At 39.0% G+C, this 18,002-nt stretch overlaps 1 protein-coding gene across 3 annotated transcripts in view; it reads left to right on the top strand.

The window, feature by feature from the left end:
* Positions 1-3,390: 3,390 nt before the first annotated feature.
* Positions 3,391-18,002, top strand: part of RBBP6 (RB binding protein 6, ubiquitin ligase) — a 34,874-nt gene continuing 20,262 nt past the window's right edge. For 2 of the 3 annotated variants that reach the window (XM_069486804.1, XM_069486801.1), the window contains exons 1-3: positions 3,391-4,626; positions 9,028-9,127; positions 14,629-14,665. In XM_069486804.1, coding sequence (XP_069342905.1) covers positions 4,461-4,626; positions 9,028-9,127; positions 14,629-14,665 — 303 coding nt within the window. In that variant the 5' untranslated portion in view covers positions 3,391-4,460. The remainder of the gene's footprint in view (positions 4,627-9,027; positions 9,128-14,628; positions 14,666-18,002) is intronic. The other variant, XM_069486803.1, reaches the window with a different exon arrangement.

Raw genomic sequence — 18,002 nt, 5'->3', positions numbered from 1 at the left:
AGTCCCAGCTATTCGGGAGGCTGAGGCAGGAGGATTGCTTGAGCCCAGGAGTCTGAGGTTGCTGTGAGCTAGACTGACGCCACGGCACTCTTGCCCGGGCAACAGAGCGAGACTCTGTCTCAAAAATAAATAAATAAATAAAATAGAATGGCAATATAAAGGCAGTCAACCAACTGGGGAAGATACAGTGGTGATGTAAGGAACATATATCTACCTTTTGTGAAATCTGGGCTGAGAGCACAGAAGCCAGGCCTAGAATTTGGTGATGGCACTGCTATTGGTGCACTTGGAAGATTAAGTTAACTATACAGGTATAAAACAGCCTCCATTGGGTAGACCTCATTCTAACTTCCTGAGCCTGGGTAGTTCACCAGTGGACGGCAGACAGGGACGTCTTGGATCTCCCAGTTCTGTCTCCTGGAACTGAAATTTTGACACAAGGAAAAAGGTAGGAGATCTGCTAAATGTCTGTGGTTGGTAGTGTTAGGGCACAGTGGGTTTGAGAATAACAAAGGTTTAAAATCCTGGGACATGGGAGCTCCAGAATTGCTACATTTATGACGAGCTTAGATACGCATGCATCGTTCATTGTAGGTATAGTACAAGAGGCTTTCTGAGTGTTTATGAAAATATTGGTGGTGGGGAGCCAGACAAGGTAGCTCACATCTGTAATCCCAGAGCTTTGGTAGGCTGAGGCAGGAGGGCTGCTTGAGGCCAGGAGTTCGAGACCAGCTTGGGCAACATAGCAAGACCCTGTCTCTACAAAAGAATAACAAAATTAGTCAGGCATGGTGGCACACACCTGTTGTCCTAGCTACTCAGAAGGCTGAGGAGGGAGGATCTTGAGCCCAGGAGTTTGAGATTACAGTGAGCTATATTGCACCACTGTACTCTAGCTGGGGCAACAGAGCAAGACTTTGTCTCTTAAAAAAATTTTTTAAAACATATTTTCCTTGTTAGTACAGTGGTGAGCAAAAAAATACAGTGGTGATGGGGAGAGAAGTGGCAGGGAGAACAGCTCCCTATTACCAAAAGAAACTACAAAATGAAGATTAGTAAAGGAATTTGATTAAATGGACCAAATGTAGCAAGTGTTTCAACTAAATCTCATAATAAGTATTTTACTGTGGGGGCTGTAAGTGCATTTTGACGTGATATGAAGTGAGGTCGCTGCAAGTAAGTGTCCAGGGTGAACAAAGCTTGGTAAAGGGCTCTTAGCTGAGAACAGCTGGACAAATTATAATATTGACTATATTCTTACCAAGGACACATGCACCTCCTCTAATTGGATTCCGATCCACCTTGCCCTACCCTAAGGGTGTGTGGCCCACCTTGTGATCCATAGGCTGATTAGGTATTTAGGATATAAAGGGATTAGCCAAAGACTAGTGAAAGTTGTTTTTGGTTTTTTTGAGATAAAATCTTGCTCTGTTGCCAGGGCTAGAGTGCTGTGGCGTCAGCCTACCTCACAGCAACCTCAAACTCCTGGGCTCAAGCGATCCTCCTGCCTCAGCCTCCTGAGTAGCTGGGACTACAGGCACGAGCCACCACATCCTGCTAATTTTTCTATTTTTAGTAGAGACAGGGTCTTGCTCTTGCTCAGACTGGTCTGGAACTCCTGACCTCAAGTGATCCTCCCGCCTCGGCCTCCCAGAGTGCTAGGATTTACATGTGTAAGCCACCACGCCTGGCCCAGTGGAAGATTTAAATTCACCATTTCGGCAGTGGATTCCAAGATGATTTACAATTTTCTTGTTTAGTTTTTTTTTCATTAGATATAATTCCCTCCCTTTCATTCACATAGAGATTTTTGAGAAAAGCAAACATCCTGAAGTGGACCTGAGGAGCAAGAAATTTGGGGTGAGTACCAAAGAAAGTAAAGGTGGAAGAAATTTGTTAAATATGAAAAGTACTGATGTGTGTGGTTGAGTTAAATTGTATTTGCATCTTTGGGGCTGCCCTCAACTGTTGCCAAAATCTCACTGCCACAGAATCTCTACAGATCACATAAAAATTAATCTAGGTATTCCATATATATTTATTGAGCACCTACTTATGTTCAGGCACTATTCTAAGAGCTGGGAATACAGCAAAAACAAAGAAAAAGATAAATTCCTATTCTAGCTGGGGGTGTGGTGGGGAAGATAGATAACTACAAAGTAAACTTGTACCATGTCAGCTATCTATGAGTGCTAGGAGGAAAATAAAGAATAAAGTGATATCATCATCCTACTTAAACAAGATGGCCTTAAGGAGGCTTTTCTGACAAGATGAGATTAATTTAAATCAAGTTCAGTAAGAATTTGGGGTGTGCATTCAGGATGTCTCTGGGAAACTCTGCTATTTCCTGGCTGTGTGGTCTTGTTCTCAGTTGCCTAACTTCTCTGAGCCTGGCCTGACAGATTCAAAGAGGCAACACACCACTGAGGGGGTTTTCAGCACAGTTCTGACACTTGTAATCAGGAATGGAACTGGGGTCCCACCACCGAGCAGGCATGCTTTTCTGCAGATCCAGAAAGCGCATGATTGCTAGCTTCAGTTCCCTGTCTATAAATTGGAGGTAATGGTAATGTTGACCACTTACGGTTTCTGTTGTTAAATTGCTTTTATTGGACCAAATTTATTTCGGTGCATTGAACCTACTGCCAGGCACGGTCTTAAACTAGAGAATTGTATTCATTCATTTAATCCATAACAACCCACTAAACCAAGTACTATTTTTAACGGCATTTTACAGCTAAGGAAACACAAGCACAGAGGAATTAATCTAGAGCACCAGAGCTAGGGATCCAACCCAAACAACTGGGCTGCAGAACCTGGCAATGTTATTAGGCGGTCAGCCCTGTGCCGAGCACATAGTAACAGCTCAATAAATCTGTATGGTGGTGGCTGCTATCCGTTCTACACAGACGATGCTCCAGAACTGCCACTTATGAAGAGTTTAAGGCAGCCAGTTTGTTGGAAGAGGAAGCTAGGGAGCGCTTGCATAGCAACCATAGTTTACTGCATAGTAACCATAGTGTTTACTTAAATTCGGGAGTTGGGGGGAGCTGACAGGGGAAGAAGGAGTTTGCCGGCCACCCCGGGACCCCACTTTGCACGGGAAACCAGCATGGCAGCCCCTGCCGTGTGAGCGCTCCTTCCGGAACCGCCCGGTGAGCCAGTCCTCTGCACGCTACAGCCTCCCCCCCACTTTTGAGGCAGATGGTTTCTTCCGTTGTCCAGGGTAGTTCGGGTTCCGCGCTCGGGAGTCACAAAGCACAGGGTCACGTGGGCGGGCCGGTGCGCTTTGTGACGCCGGCGGCTCCGCCCCCCCAGGCCCGCCTATCCGCGCACGCCAGCTCCGCCCCGCGCGCGCCGCCCGTGCAATCCCTGCTTAAGAGACCCCGGAGTGGGGCGCTCGCCCGAAGCCAGGCCGCGTCCGCCATAGTGCCTGGCTTGGAGGTGTCGCCGACGCCTGGTGAGGGCCCCAGAGCGGCAGGGGGGCAAAACAAAAAGGGAGCCAGCGAAGCCCTCGCCGCTGCCCGGCGGTTTCCGGGCGTATTCTCGCGGTTCTGGGCCTAAAGCCGACGGGAACGAAAGGCGAGAGAAGCGCGGAGGATCCGGCGAGAGGAAGCGTCAGGGATCCTCGGCGGTGTCCCCGGGGTCCGCCAAAGCCACCGGGCCGCTGGCCGGGGCCCGGGGTGGTGAGGAAGTGCTTCGAGGCCTAGTGAGGCCTAGTACCGGCTTTGTGTCTGAGGCGGCGGCGGCGGCGGCGGCGGCGGCGGGGGGGAGGCGGAGCCGAAGCCGAGGGCGGCCTGCGGGAAGGCCTCTCCTCCGCCGACCGCGCGTGTTCGGCCTAGGCCGCGGGGTCGCTCGTGGCCTCCGGGGAGCAGGCGAAAGGGGTTTGCGTGTGGTGGGGGCCTGGGCCTGGGGAAGCTGACGCCGGTCGTCCGGAAGCCAGGAGGAGGCGAGAGGCCGCTCGTGGACTCCGGGCCTAGGCCCTTTCCCCTCAACCTTCTCCCGGGGCCTGGGTCACCCCAATCCACGGAAAGAGAGACCAACCGGGAGGTGCGGCCGCGCTATGGACCCCTGACCCCGTGGGGTCATTCGGACTCTAACGTGTGGACTGACCGCTACTGACTGCACCGCCTGTCCCCCGTCTCCTGCTGGCCCTTAGCATGAGCGAGGGGGACCCAGCCGGGTGACATTGTGCCCGTTGGCGGATTCTCGATCTCCCCTCTTCCCCATCCTCGTCCTCTTAACTCCCACATGAAGTGATTCTGAGTATCGGGGGGGTTCTGGATTATTGTTCTTACGGACCCCTGCTTGTGGTTGGGGGTATTTAATCTGAGGCCTTAGGGTCCTTCGGTGTCTTTGAGTGTTTTATGTGTGTACATATTTTGCTCTTAAGTTTATAAATATACATATATTGAGAGTGTCCACGTCTCCTCGCTGAACCTTAGGAATCCTTTGGCACCATGTCCTGTGTGCATTATAAATTTTCCTCTAAACTCAACTATGATACCGTCACTTTTGATGGGCTCCACATCTCCCTCTGCGACTTAAAGAAGCAGATTATGGGGAGAGAGAAGCTGAAAGCTGCCGACTGCGACCTGCAGATCACCAACGCGCAGACGAAAGAAGGTAAGAGCCACAGGGACTCCAGATATTTGCTGATGGAAGATAGATACTAGTTGTAAGGTGGCTGGCAGAAGACTAACCGCCATTATGTCTCTTGTAGGACTGTTTGTTCTAGCACTTTTGATACAACTTTCATTGATAGCCTAGGGTTGCAGCAGCCGGATTTGGAGTTTAACTGTCTTATTTGGTTTCGGTATATTTGAGTCATCTGTAACAGGCTAATGCAAAAGCGTGGAAGTCTGATTATTGTCAATGTTTTTAAAAATGAGAGGGGACGAGGGGGCTTGCTGTGCAGGTTCTTTGAATGCTTGCCTTACGGCATTTTCTAACTTGTTTTTCATCAGAAGGCAGGGAGGAGAGTATGCACAAGGATTTTATGTTAAAGCAGCAAGAGATACTTCTAATTTTCTAACCTAACAACGTTTTGGAGTTTAATGGCAAATTTTATGTCCTCCCTTTCTCCCTCTCCCCCCCATTTATTTATTTGGAGTTGCCTGTGTTGTGGAGAAGGGATCCATACTTTAATATTTTTGAGATTTAATTAGTGTTGGAATTGTTTTTGGCACTTAAAATGTTCTGATGTGACCACTCTTGTGTAAATTCCAGAATTAGTAATATAGTAATTAAGCAGTTGAACTTAGTTCATGACGTTACTCTTAAAATGTAGCAATTTGGTAAAGATCAAACGTACTGATTTTTCTTTTTTAAAGTAGTAATTGCTAGACTTTACATGACTCCATTGATACTAGGATACTGAAAAATAGACTGCTACCATAGAGTACAAATAAGCCATTTAATGGGGGGGGACCTGCTGAATCTTTAGGGTTTTTTCTCCTTTTTAAAAGTATTTTATAATATTGGGAATTTAACAGTAGAGAAATGTGATAAGCAGTCTTTTCTGACTCTGAACTCGTTTTGGTTTCTTTTTCTCAGAACAGTAATGCTGATGTGTAGTTTTCAGTAGATCAGTCTTCTGAGAGTGATCTATGGGAGGAGAAAAAATAAAGTTCTAATTAAGCTAGGATATTTTTTGATCACTAAATTTGGCTTAAGGTGTGACATGGATTCTTTTAATTGAAATGAGAAGTCCCCCACCTCTTGCCTGTAGTTTGTTAGGTAGAGTAAATCTTGTCATATAGAAGACTAGTTTTCCATTTACAACGCAGACATAATTGTATTAGGTTAGGGAATGGCAGTGCTGGCATAGCTTGACTCAAAAATATTCATTAAGGAAGAACTTTGCTCAAATCATAATGTGTGAAAATATTGTCTTGTTCCCCTCTTTTTAAAAAACAAGTGAATGCCCTTTGATAATTGTAATCATGTGTAATACTCCTCTGCTGAAGGAGAGGAAAAATTATTGGTGATCATGAACAGTTGAGAAATGTCTTTTTTTAAGTCCACTAAAAGCATCCCTTAAGTGTAATAGTCACATTTCACAGAACAGATGGATTTATAAGGATTTTAGACCATCTGGATATATTAATGAGTATTAATGAAAGATGATATAAATGAAATTAAAGGATATTAAGGCAATTTCAGTCATCATGTACTTGCAGGTTTCATATTTTACTGGAGTGTTACACAATTGAATCATTTGGGGCTAGGCTTTATCCATCCTTTCCACCTAACAGTTGAATACAGTTTGTTAGAATGGAGTATGTTATGGTTGAAGAAATCTTGTCCACAAATTGAAGAGTTTTGTGACTTTGTGTTTTATTTTTGTAGTCCAGGAAATATGTGATACATAACCCAAGCCTTGAAAAGGAAGTACTTTGCCCAGCACATTTTGTTTTATATATTTGTGTGAACTGCCCTTGACTGGAGAAAGCTTTGATGTTAGTTTGGTTAAGAAAAGGGAGCTGTGGGGGGAAAAAAGTGTATATTTTGCCTAATCTTCAAATTAGGGGAGAAAAAGATACCATTGATAGTAGTAGTGCAGAGGTAGCGACTTAAAGTAGTTTTGTGGGAGATAGTATCCACTGTCACAACGCAGTTGAGTAAGAATGCCACTTTATTTGTTGCAAAATATAGCTTTGTAGGAGATTGCCTGGGAGAGAATGCTCAGCATTAGTTTGTTTTTGAATGAATATTTAAATTACCTCATCTACCATGTTTCTATAAAACACTCCTTACAGTTTTGGAAGTCAGTCCGTGTTTAGGATCGTTAAATCTTGGTAAGACCAAAATGCCAAAATGCTTGGATCAAAATTCTGTGTACTTTAGACTTGAGAATTCTGCTTATTTCTGGACTGTATTTCAAAATGAATTCCAAATGATCTTTGTTATATGTGAAACACTTTTCTGCACACTGACCCCTGAAAAACAACCTTTATTCGAACTTGGTGTGAAAGATTTAGAAGCTGAGTCTGAAATATTAAGACCCTTATTATATTTCTGACTTTTCCCATTTTTTTAATTTTTTATTTCATCTATGCCTTTCCTGTTTGGGGTCAAAAATTACACTGGTGAAGAAAAAGGGTCTTTTGAAGCCAGCAGACTGCTTGTTAAGGAGGTATTTTAAGTGTGAAAATACTTTTTAGGCAATTATTGTAATTCAGGTATCTAAAAAGAATGTCTATTTGAGGAACATTGGGGCAGTTGACTTTCAGTTTGATAAAATTAAGCTGTCTTCGAAAGCTATATTGTAAGTGCATTTGAGAGGTGTTAGAGATTCAGAAACTTCCTGGCAGGTGTTTGACACTAAGTCTTGCTTGTTTCTAGAATTAACTTTTTAAAAATCCACCATCTCTCCTGTTCCTGATTTTTCTGACTCAGCTTGCTTGGAATTTGGGACTGTCATGAACTATCCAAGATAATGATTATAGTCTTACATTGGCATGCCTAAATCTAGGAAATTGCATCACTCTAGCTCTAATTGAATACCTGTGAAATATAGCTTACTACTTAAATATACTGGAAAGAACTTTTGCAGGAACAATTTAGTTTAAAACAGGGAATATTAATAATATTATGACTAAAAAAAATAAAGCTGAAACATATTAAAACCCTAAAATGCCCAAGTATATGATAAGCTTCAAATAATTGGAGGAACAGAAGTAGTCAGCCACTCTGCTGAGTAACTTAGGTGAAGCAAGTCAACTTAATAATGTTAACAGTGAACTTTAATGTCTGGTTGTGTGATTAAGGGAGAGGGATATATTTTTGCATCTTGTAGTGAGTTATTTTTCTTTCTGGTAGTTTTCCAAATTCTTTCCTTAGCTAGCAAATCTTTTTACCAAAGTTTAGGTCTAGTTTCTTAATTTCATTCTTACAGAAGTATTGTAAATAATAGTCTAAGGAGTAGAAAAATAGGGTCCATTCATCTTCCCTCTTGGTCTTCTCAGAAAGTGACATCATTGTTTATCCAGTGGCCACAGACAGGAATCCAGGAATTCCTCTGGCCTGATTGCTCTTTCTGCTTCATCTTCCCAATATTCAGTCCGTCAGCAAGACTTGTGGATTCTGCCTCATACCTTCTGTCTCCGTTTCTCTCTAACGCATCCCAACACAAGCTGTCGTTATCTCTACCTGGATTATTTAGCAGCTTCCTTATTATCACTGTTTTTCTCCTCTTATTCCCCTACAGTTCATTCTCCCTGTAAATGCCAGAGTAATCTTTTTTCCTTAATATAAATCAGTCATGATCATTTTATTTAAAATCCTTCAGTGACTTCCTATTGTACTTAGAAACAAAATACAAACCAGTGTATGATCTATACCTTTCTAGCCATGTTTCACATCATTCTTCATTTTCTTTAGCTCATCCTGCCTTTTTGTGTAATTTCTTCACATGTTTTTCCCTCTGCCTGAAATATTGCTTTTTCATTTCTTTTTCCTGGGCTGGCTTCTCAGTCTTTTAAGTATGCTTAAAAGGGACTTTCTTTGAATCAACATTGTATCCAAAGTTGCATTCCACCATCATTCTTTGTTAGAAAACCTTTTCTTCTTTATAACATGTCATAATTTAATTTTTAGTCTGTTTTCCCCAGTAATAAGCTTCATGAGGGCAGGGATCATAATTCTCAACTCATGTTTAGGGGCCAGGAGAAATAGAATATCTTCATTCAAAATAACAGCTTTTTCTCATAGTTAACATGTTCAGCATTTCTGGCTAACTAGACTAGAGAATGACTTAGTCTTACTGAGATTTAGAGTTCCACAGAAGTAGAGATGCTAGAGCTAAGAACCTGTTCACACTATTCGTTGTCTCTTGAAAGGAAGCCCCCTTGTGGCTTTGGATATTTGTCCTGACAATATCTAGATGCAAGGAACGTGTAGTTATTAATGCTCTTTTATCTTTAAGTCCGTTTCCCATAAAATTTGTATTTAGTTGAAGTTTTCTCATTCTTGGATGCTTACCCAAATCCCCAAATAGAAATTCGACTATCTTTTTATTTACAGAATATACTGATGATAATGCTCTAATTCCTAAGAATTCGTCTGTAATTGTTAGAAGAATTCCCATTGGAGGTGTTAAATCTACAAGCAAGACATATGTTATGTAAGTATTTATCAAATCTCATGTACTTGTCAACGTAGACTTTTTTTAAAAAGTTTATTTTGTGAGAAAGGACAAGTGTATTTTAGAACTGAAGTCATTACTTTAACCTTAGTATATCTTCTTGATCCTCAAAACTATGAGGATAGGATGCTTTTTTTTTTTTCATTCGTTTTTTTCTGATTTCTTCCCCCAGTTAAGTTGACTTACCTGTGATTAAAAGTAAGAGTTCTTAGGAAAAATTTTTGTTCCGTATGGACAGTATTTAGAAAGATAGGAAAGTGATACTCATATCAGTGAACAAATATTTCTGTACTCTTCTTTGGGTTTGATTTGCCTACTTGTTTTGTTCTCTTTTCTTTACCACAAAAATTGAAGTATCAGATCTGTCCTAAATATTTTGATAGCATCCAGAGTATTCAGTAAGGCCAATATTTGCTCTTTATCAATAAGAGGCTTTTGTTGTGAGGCCATAGAGTATATAGGATTTATGAGCATGGACCAGAGGTAGGGAACCTTTTCATGTTGGAAGGCTGCGTTAATTTAGCTATAATCAATTAAGGCTGCATTCAAGAAACTTAGATATACTTTAAAATGTACATTATTTTGTAAAATCTAATAATGTACTTAATAATTTCAAAAAAATGAAAACTATTTGTTAATTTTAAGGTTAACTTATTAATGACTTTGTTGTATCTGCTTTTTGTTGGAAAGCATTTGAATATTTGGTTGCAGCATGCATGGAGGTCCACAACAATTTCAGCTGATCCTCTAGATGGTTATCAGTCATTTGTGACCTTAAGGGCGTCTTGGTTTGGGTTAGGTAGGAAAATGTAGATTTGCAGCAATAAGTGGTTGAAAAACAAGAATGCATTTTTTGGGCATGTTGCTAAAGGTTTCTACTGCATTTTTCCATATTTCAGTTGGATCTTTCTTAGCATCAAACAATGACTTTAAAATGTCATCCCCTAAGAGCTCAATCACTTCCATCTGTAGTTCTCTAGGTGCCTTGATGATATCAACTAGGTGAGGCTGAGATGCTAATTTGAGTGTGATGTCATGATTCTCAAAGTCAGTGAACTTTTCACTGTATTCTCCAATTAATTGGTCTATAACAGCTGCATATTCTTCAGATGATTTGCATATATTATTCTGCTCATCAGTGACCTTTGCTAGCTGGGGAAATGCTCATCCGAAATTTCGTTTTGAAGAAGTGTTTTGGGGTGGTGGTTTGGTTTTTTTCTTTGTTTGTTTGTTTGTTTGTTTTTTGACAGAGTCTTGCTCAATTGCCCTGAGTAGAGAGCATGGCATCGTTATAGCTCACTGCAACTTCAAACTCCTGGGCTCAAATGATCCTCCTCCCTCAGCCTCCCCAAGTTGCTGGAACCACAGCCGTGCACCACGATGCCCAGCTGATTTTTCTATTTTTAGTAGAGATAGGGTCTTGCTCTTGCTTAGGCTGGTCTTGAACTCCTGGGCTCAAGCAGTCCTCCCACCTCGGCCTCCCGGAGTGCTAGGATTACAGGCATTAGCCACAGCGCCCAGCCTGAAGAAGTGTTTTGAGAAAAGATAACTGAAATGCTTGGATTTTTTTGCCACATATCATTCATATACTTAGTTTTACCTTGCAAAGAAATACTCAGATTGTTTTGATTTGACATGATAACACACAGAAACGCTGCATTCCTATAGAAATCCGCTTTCAATAATTCACATTGCTGATCCTGTTATTCATAAAATTTAACCATCTGTTCTCGCAGAGATAAAATTTTGGCTAATGCCTGTCCTTGTGATAGCCAACTCACTTTAGAATGATGTGACAAATCCACACTGAATACCTCATGGTTCAGCTTTAGCATGTTATGAAACTGACCATGCCATGTTGCATTTGTACCAATACAGTTAACAATACTTATAACTTGTTGCAAAGTATCACTTAAAATAGTAGCTTTAGGATAGAGATTTTTGCTGATGCAAGATACAATGAAGAGAAAGGAGAACACTTGGATCTGTTAATACTTTTTTTATTTGTGCAATAAACCTTTTCTTTTTTTTTTTTTTTTTTTTTTTTTTTTTTTTTGAGACAGAGTCTCACTCTGTTGCCCAGGCTAGAGTGAGTGCCGTGGCATCAGCCTAGCTCACAGCAACCTCAAACTCCTGAGCTCAAGGGATCCTCCTGCCTCAGCCTCCCGAGTAGCTGGAACTACAGGCATGCACCACCATGCCCGGCTAATTTTTTCTATATATATTTTTAGCTGTCCATATAATTTCTTTCTATTTTTAGTAGAGATGGGGTCTCGCTCTTGCTCAGGCTGGTCTCGAACTCCTGAGCTCAAACGATCCGCCCACCTCGGCCTCCCAGAGTGCTAGGATTACAGGCGTGAGCCACCACGCCCGGCCCAATAAACCTTTTCTGTTTTCCTGTCCTGGAAGGTACACCATCTGTACATACACTTACAAATTCAGTACAACTTCATGACATTTATCTTGGGAGTTATTGAAGATATCTGTTCCCTGTGTTTTGTTCACAAGAGTGCCCAAAGCGAACATCTCTTCATAGCAAAGAAAATCTTCTGTTGTGACCCGAATTAAGTGTATAATACCTGTGCCGAGTCAGTAATATAAGTTGATTCACCCAAAGTGATTGAATGATATATGTTTTCCTTTTGAAGTATTACATGAAGTTGTTCTGTTTAGTTGAAGGCTAATTCATACTGCTGATCATTTATGGTTCTCCTTGAAAGAGACAGTTGTTAGTACTTTGAAATGTTATCGGGGTCTAAGCATGCTACAACTTCAACAATGCATTCTTTCACAATTTCTACATCACTGAATGGCTTCCTTTTTTTCCCACCAAGTATATATGCTACTTTAGAAGTTGCTTCAGTGGCATTATTTCCAGGTCTTATTGCTGCTTGAAAGAATTGTCTTTGGTTTTGCTTTCATTTTTTAATTTCTGCCATAAACTCTAGCCAACTAGTGTTGTGTAGTAGTGGCACCAGTCAGGCGGGGGAAGTTAGAACTAAATCATGAGCATAGCATCCATCAGTTTAGCCGTATGGCTTACCAATGTTCTAATTGTGCCAGTCTGGGAGGAATATTTCATTGAAACTTATTCTTTGGTATTTTAAATATGTTCGTTTTAAAAATAAAAGTATAAAAGATGAGCAAAAATGTATTAGTGAAAATAAAAGGATTTGTTCTGTAAAATTTGGGTTCAGTCAGAAGGCCACACTTAAGGACCTAGGAGGCCACATGTGGCCTTAAGGCCGCAGGTTCTCCACCCTTGGCATAGACACTGGAATCAGGCTTAGGTTTCACTCTACTTACTGCTTTATATCAGTTGCGTGACTTTGGGTAAGTTACCTAAAGTCTTTGTGCCTCAGATTCCTCAAAAGTAAGATAAGGTTGTGTGGGTACTTACTCACAGAGGGTTTTAAGAATTCAGTAGTCCCTGGCACATGGTAAATGCCCATTATTGGGGTAAGAATATAGCAGTCTCTCAGGACTAGTCTCAACTTATATTCACTAAAGGGGCAAGATTAAAACTTTATATCCTTAACTTTCTCCGCTTTCTTGCAATTGTTACTAATGGTAACTCTAATATGTGGAAAGGCCAGCAACTTAGGCTATTTAAAGGGTAGTGATTTCCATTTAGAAACTAGGTAGCTTTGGCTAGGTGCAGTGGCTCACACCTGTAATCTTAGCATGTTGGGAGGCCAAGGCAGGGAGGATAGCTTGAGGCAGGAGTTCAGGACCAACCTGGGCAACATAGACCCAGTCTCTACAAAAAAATAATTAGCTGTGTGGTGGCCGGAGCTCATAGTCCTAGCTATTCAGAAGGCTGGGGTGGGAGGATTGCTTGAGACCAGGAGTTTGAGGTTATAGTGAAACTGTGATTGTACCACTGCACTCCAACCTGGGCGACAGAATGAGACCCTGTCTTTTAAAAGAAAAAAAAAAAAGAAAGAAAGAAAGGAAAGAAATTAGGTAGCTTTGAAATTTTGACAAATTCTGCTTTGGATCAATAAAAAATTTTGGAATTTCCCAGTCCTGTGAAATGGAATGTGTTCTTGGAATTGAGTTAAAATAGTGTCATTTCTTGGAGCTTTATACTCACATGGGCAAGAATTCATTTAAAAATTTTTTTCTCATTAGTTTGTTGTTTCTATATGTTAACGTTTGGCAGTCCTTTTGTGTAATATCTTCTGTATAGTAACAACATTAAAAAGCTGAATACTTCTTTTGTTGTTGTAATTTCCTAGTGAACTTAGGGGTATGTGCTTTTAGCTTTAAATGAGTCTAAGAATTATAAATTATAAGAGGAAAATTAATTCATACGATCTAGTGTGAAATTGCACTTTAATTTATCAAGTGCCTTGCAAATTGACCAAAGAGTTGAAAAAAAGAATTTATCAAGGGCTTTTCTTTAAAAATAGCAAACATTCAGTTTCTGTAGGTTTTTTAATATTCAGAATCTCTTGGGAAAAGAAATACTTGAAGTACATGGAAAAATAAGTTGCCTCTTACACAGAATTGTGTGTTGAAATTCACGTATATAGAATTTTATTTGCATTAATTTAATAATAAATTTGTTTCATAAAATGCCTCTGACTTTGTTGAGCAAATACTAGAAAATGAAAGCTCAATTTTTTTATCTTAGAACTTCCAAATCATGCACAAACCTAGAAACTGCTTTTAGATGCTATCTAACATTTCTCTGTAGTCAAGATAGGAATAGTTTAAAACTAAGTATTTAAGGGCTATATTTAACAACTCAATCCCTGTCCCCTTTCCTGTGTAGACTTAAAAGAATTTCGTTTTGAGTTTAATTTGTATGTTCTTTTAAACATCAAATTGTCCAATTCATTCCATGCATCTATTCAGTGGGGGTAAGGGAGAACTGTCCAATTCAAAATACTCTATATTGTATTTTCCTGGGAGTTAAAATTCTTGTTCAATTCTTGGTCATTGTATTGAGACATTTTAAAAATGAAAATAGCTATCAACCTGTCTTTCCAGGTTTGAGACTTAGTTTTCGGAGCACAGCAGTTTCTCAGGGGTCCAAATTATAAGTTGACAGCAGTGCTCTTTAAGAAAATCTGGTGGGTGAAAATTTACATCTGGACCTATTCAGGAACTGGGGAATAATACAGTTTAGTTTTTCAGTCTCTTAAGAGTAAACCACAAAGTTTCTAAACATAACAAAAATCCCCACACTACCTTTCAGAAAACATTTATTGTAAGTGGCAAGGTATACTTATTTTTAGAATTCCCTAGTGTGGAATTTTTTTTGAAACCACAAATGTGTCTTAAACTATTCAAAGGTGGTAAAGATGAATCATAGTACTTTATTTATTCAGAAATTGGCTGTTTTTAAATCTTTGTACCAAAGGAAAATTGTGTTTCTAAAAATGTGTGATTGAAGATGTGTTAAGATTTATTAGCACAAAAATTCATAAATAGCTAATGTTAGTTTTTGTTGTTTTTGTTTTGTTTTTTAGAAGTCGAACAGAACCAGTGATGGCAACTACAAAAGCAGTATGTAAAAACACAATCTCACACTTTTTCTACACATTGCTTTTACCTTTATAATGTAGCAGTGAAGTAAATCATTTTAGAACTTAATATCCCAACTGATCATAGTACATATTGTAAATAAAATGTATTTTGATGACAGCTCAGTTGAATATGGATATGTGGCATAATTTGCACATTTATTTTGTAGAATGGGTAATTTGTGCCCATAACATTGTTTCATATTAAATATGATAGCATTCTCCCTGTATGACACTGTGTTGTACAGTTAATGTATGAATCCTTTTTAGATCGTTTAGGTTTTACACTAAAGAACATGATGGCATGTTCTACATCTGTCTGTCTATAGTTAGTATTTTGTATGTATGTACAGGCTGTTGTGTGCTTTTTGTTTCTTGCAATAAAAAAATGTTTGGAGTGTATATTTTGCCATTTTCACGTTGTATCACTTAGTTTTTGTTAGTTTTTTTTTTCTGCCTGATTGATGGCTTTCAAAAATGCATTAGCAACATGCAAAGCTTATTAAAGTTTGATGTTTTCTCCAATTGCAAGCACATCATAGAAAAGAGCTTTCCAGGGACCATTGATGCAGCCTTATTATTTAGTCTTGCTTTATTTGGCAATTTTAAGCTCTTGTTCTTTGTTTACAACTGTACTATAAAATGAAACCCAAAGTTGGGACCCCCTATGAATATATAAATGTCTCAATGATTTTGATGATTTTATACAATTGGGTACATTGTTTTCAGAGTTTAATATGAATAAGATCTTCCACTTCTATCTAGTCAGCTTAAATGTCCAAATTGAAATATTTCCCTCTTTCTCAAAAGGTATTAAAATGCTGCATTAATTAATTGTAGACTGTTGAAAGTTGTAGTTTATCAAAGGTAACTTCCTTTAACGAGGGTAACATCTTAATTTTTGTAATCACAGATTAACCTTAAGTGTGACACCATTTTGACTTTCAAGCTCTAAAGTAAAAGGTAGCATTTCCAAGTTAAGGAGTGAAACATCTGTTTCAGAACACAGGTCTATCATAATGGGGTTCTGTAAACTTGATGGTTCTCTAAACATTTTACTGCTCAGGCTTGATACTGTACACAATGCAAGATGTCTGAAATCTTCATTTAGAACTCAAGGGTATTGCTTGCTATTTCACTTTATACTTTTTAAATACTACTGATCTTTGTGTATGAGGGATTTCACTAACCTTGGATCATTGAATCTTAAACATAACAGATTATCTGAACTTTGGACTTGTTCTCTAGAGTATATGGCCTTTAGTTCTCAAGGAACTAAATATAATAATTCAAAGATCAAAAATCTTAGTGTTTTGGGGTTTTTTTCCCCCTCTTTTTGGATATATGGGTTTTTTTTTTTTTTAAGCATAATGCTGTAAAATCTGTCCAAGTTTCTGTTTTGCTGGTGATTGGTTTAAAACTGATTTTTATGTATCCAAATGCTAGCACAAATTAGATCGACTATCCTGGTTACTGTAGTAGTTAATGTAACACATTTTGTATAAAGTACATTTTATATAGTATTTAAACTAATTCAGATGAAGTTTTATTTCTTGAAAACAATTATTTCTTTTTTGTTTATTAATTAGCATGTGTATAAACACAAATCACATGTTCATAAATAAAGTTAACATTCTTTTAGCCTTGTGTGTTCCCTGGCATGTCTGTATTACATTTATAAGAAGCAGTTTATTTTAAGCTTATTCAGGTTTCTCTTTTCTTTTTTTTTTTTTTTTTTTTTTTTTTAAAATACTTTAAAAGTGGCTTTAATTTTTAGGTAGAATTATCTGAAATGGAGACATCAGATACCTCGTTATCCCCATTATTTATTTGCTTGGGGTACATTTGCTGACATTTAGGATGAGAGAGAATGTACTCATCAAGCATAATTAGTGTCCATCTAAGGCTTAAGAGTCATGTGGATTATTACACACATTCACAAAAGCAAAGTAAATAGAGGCGCTTAGCCAGTTTTTAAAATTCTAATTAGAAGTGTAATAAATGCATACTTTTCTGGTAATTTAAGCCAGCTCTAATCAAGGGTGGCTGTTTCCATATTCCCCAGCCTTGTTTTATTTAGTCATCCTTCCATGTTGGTACACCAAAGATGGATGTTCTTCTCCTAACTAAACATCAGAATTAGATTTTGTAGGATCCTTTAAATTCAAACAAGTATAATTGGCACAAAAGATTGCGAATCCTTGCTCCCAGAAACAAGACCCCAAATTAGATGCAGAGAGGTGGGTTAATTTTAATGTCTACAGTATGAATTGATCAATTAGTGAAGACTTTTTTTAATGTGACAGACTTATTTTTTTACCATTAGTATCTTACTAAGAGTCACTATTTTTATTGATGTTCAGTACATATAAATTCCTGATCATTTTTTTTTTTTATTTTTATTTTTATTTATTTTTTTTTTTGAGACAGAGTCTCACTCTGTTGCCCAGACTAGAGTGAGTGCCGTGGCGTCAGCCTAGCTCACAGCAACCTCAAACTCCTGAGCTCAAGCGATCCTCCTGTCTCAGCCTCCCGAGTAGCTGGGACTACAGGCATGCACCACCATGCCCGGCTAATTTTTTCTATATATTTTTAGCTGTCCATATAATTTCTTTCTATTTTTAGTAGAGATGGGGTCTCGCTCTTGCTCAGGCTGGTCTCGAACTCCTGAGCTCAAACGATCCGCCCACCTCGGCCTCCCAGAGTGCTAGGATTACAGGCGTGAGCCACCGCGCCCGGCCCCTGATCATTTTTTAAACCATTCTTTGTCAACATTTTCACTCATTTCTTAACACCTTGCTATATGTAGAAAACAAAATTGGATGTTTTTCTAAATTTGTGGTAAAATTGACTTCTTTGTGGATTATAAGGTATTTAGGGGCAATAGTGATTATTTGGTGGGGGAAAAAGTGATTTAGGTGCAACTGCACATCTGAAACCACTTTCAGCTCAATAAATACATGGTACAATAATAATTTAGCGGAATGCTAAAAGGAAAGGATGAAGAAGGCCCAGCATAAAAACAAAATCAAGCCATTTCTTAAGTGTTAGGAGTGAGAAGACTTTTAAAAAATGTTCTTCAGTTCCATTGGTAAGAAAGTTAATATAATTGGTTAGTTTCTTTCTAAGGAAATCATCAGTAGTTGTATTCCAGATAGTGATGGGCTATTTTTAAAGGCCAGTAATTTGTTTCATTGGTTAGAAATGTATAGATGATGGTTGACAGTAATTTGTTCAGTCCTTATTACTTAAATCTCAAGTAATTCCTGGTTAGTGTAAAATGTAACCCTCTTTAAAACAGATTGAGTAGGTCAGAAATT

This window comes from Eulemur rufifrons, chromosome 14, assembly GCF_041146395.1.
Source record: "Eulemur rufifrons isolate Redbay chromosome 14, OSU_ERuf_1, whole genome shotgun sequence".
In the NCBI taxonomy this organism is placed as follows: Eukaryota; Metazoa; Chordata; class Mammalia; order Primates; family Lemuridae; genus Eulemur; species Eulemur rufifrons.
The sequence above is the reverse complement of the archived record's forward strand: the minus strand, read 5'-3'. Positions and strand labels throughout refer to the sequence as shown.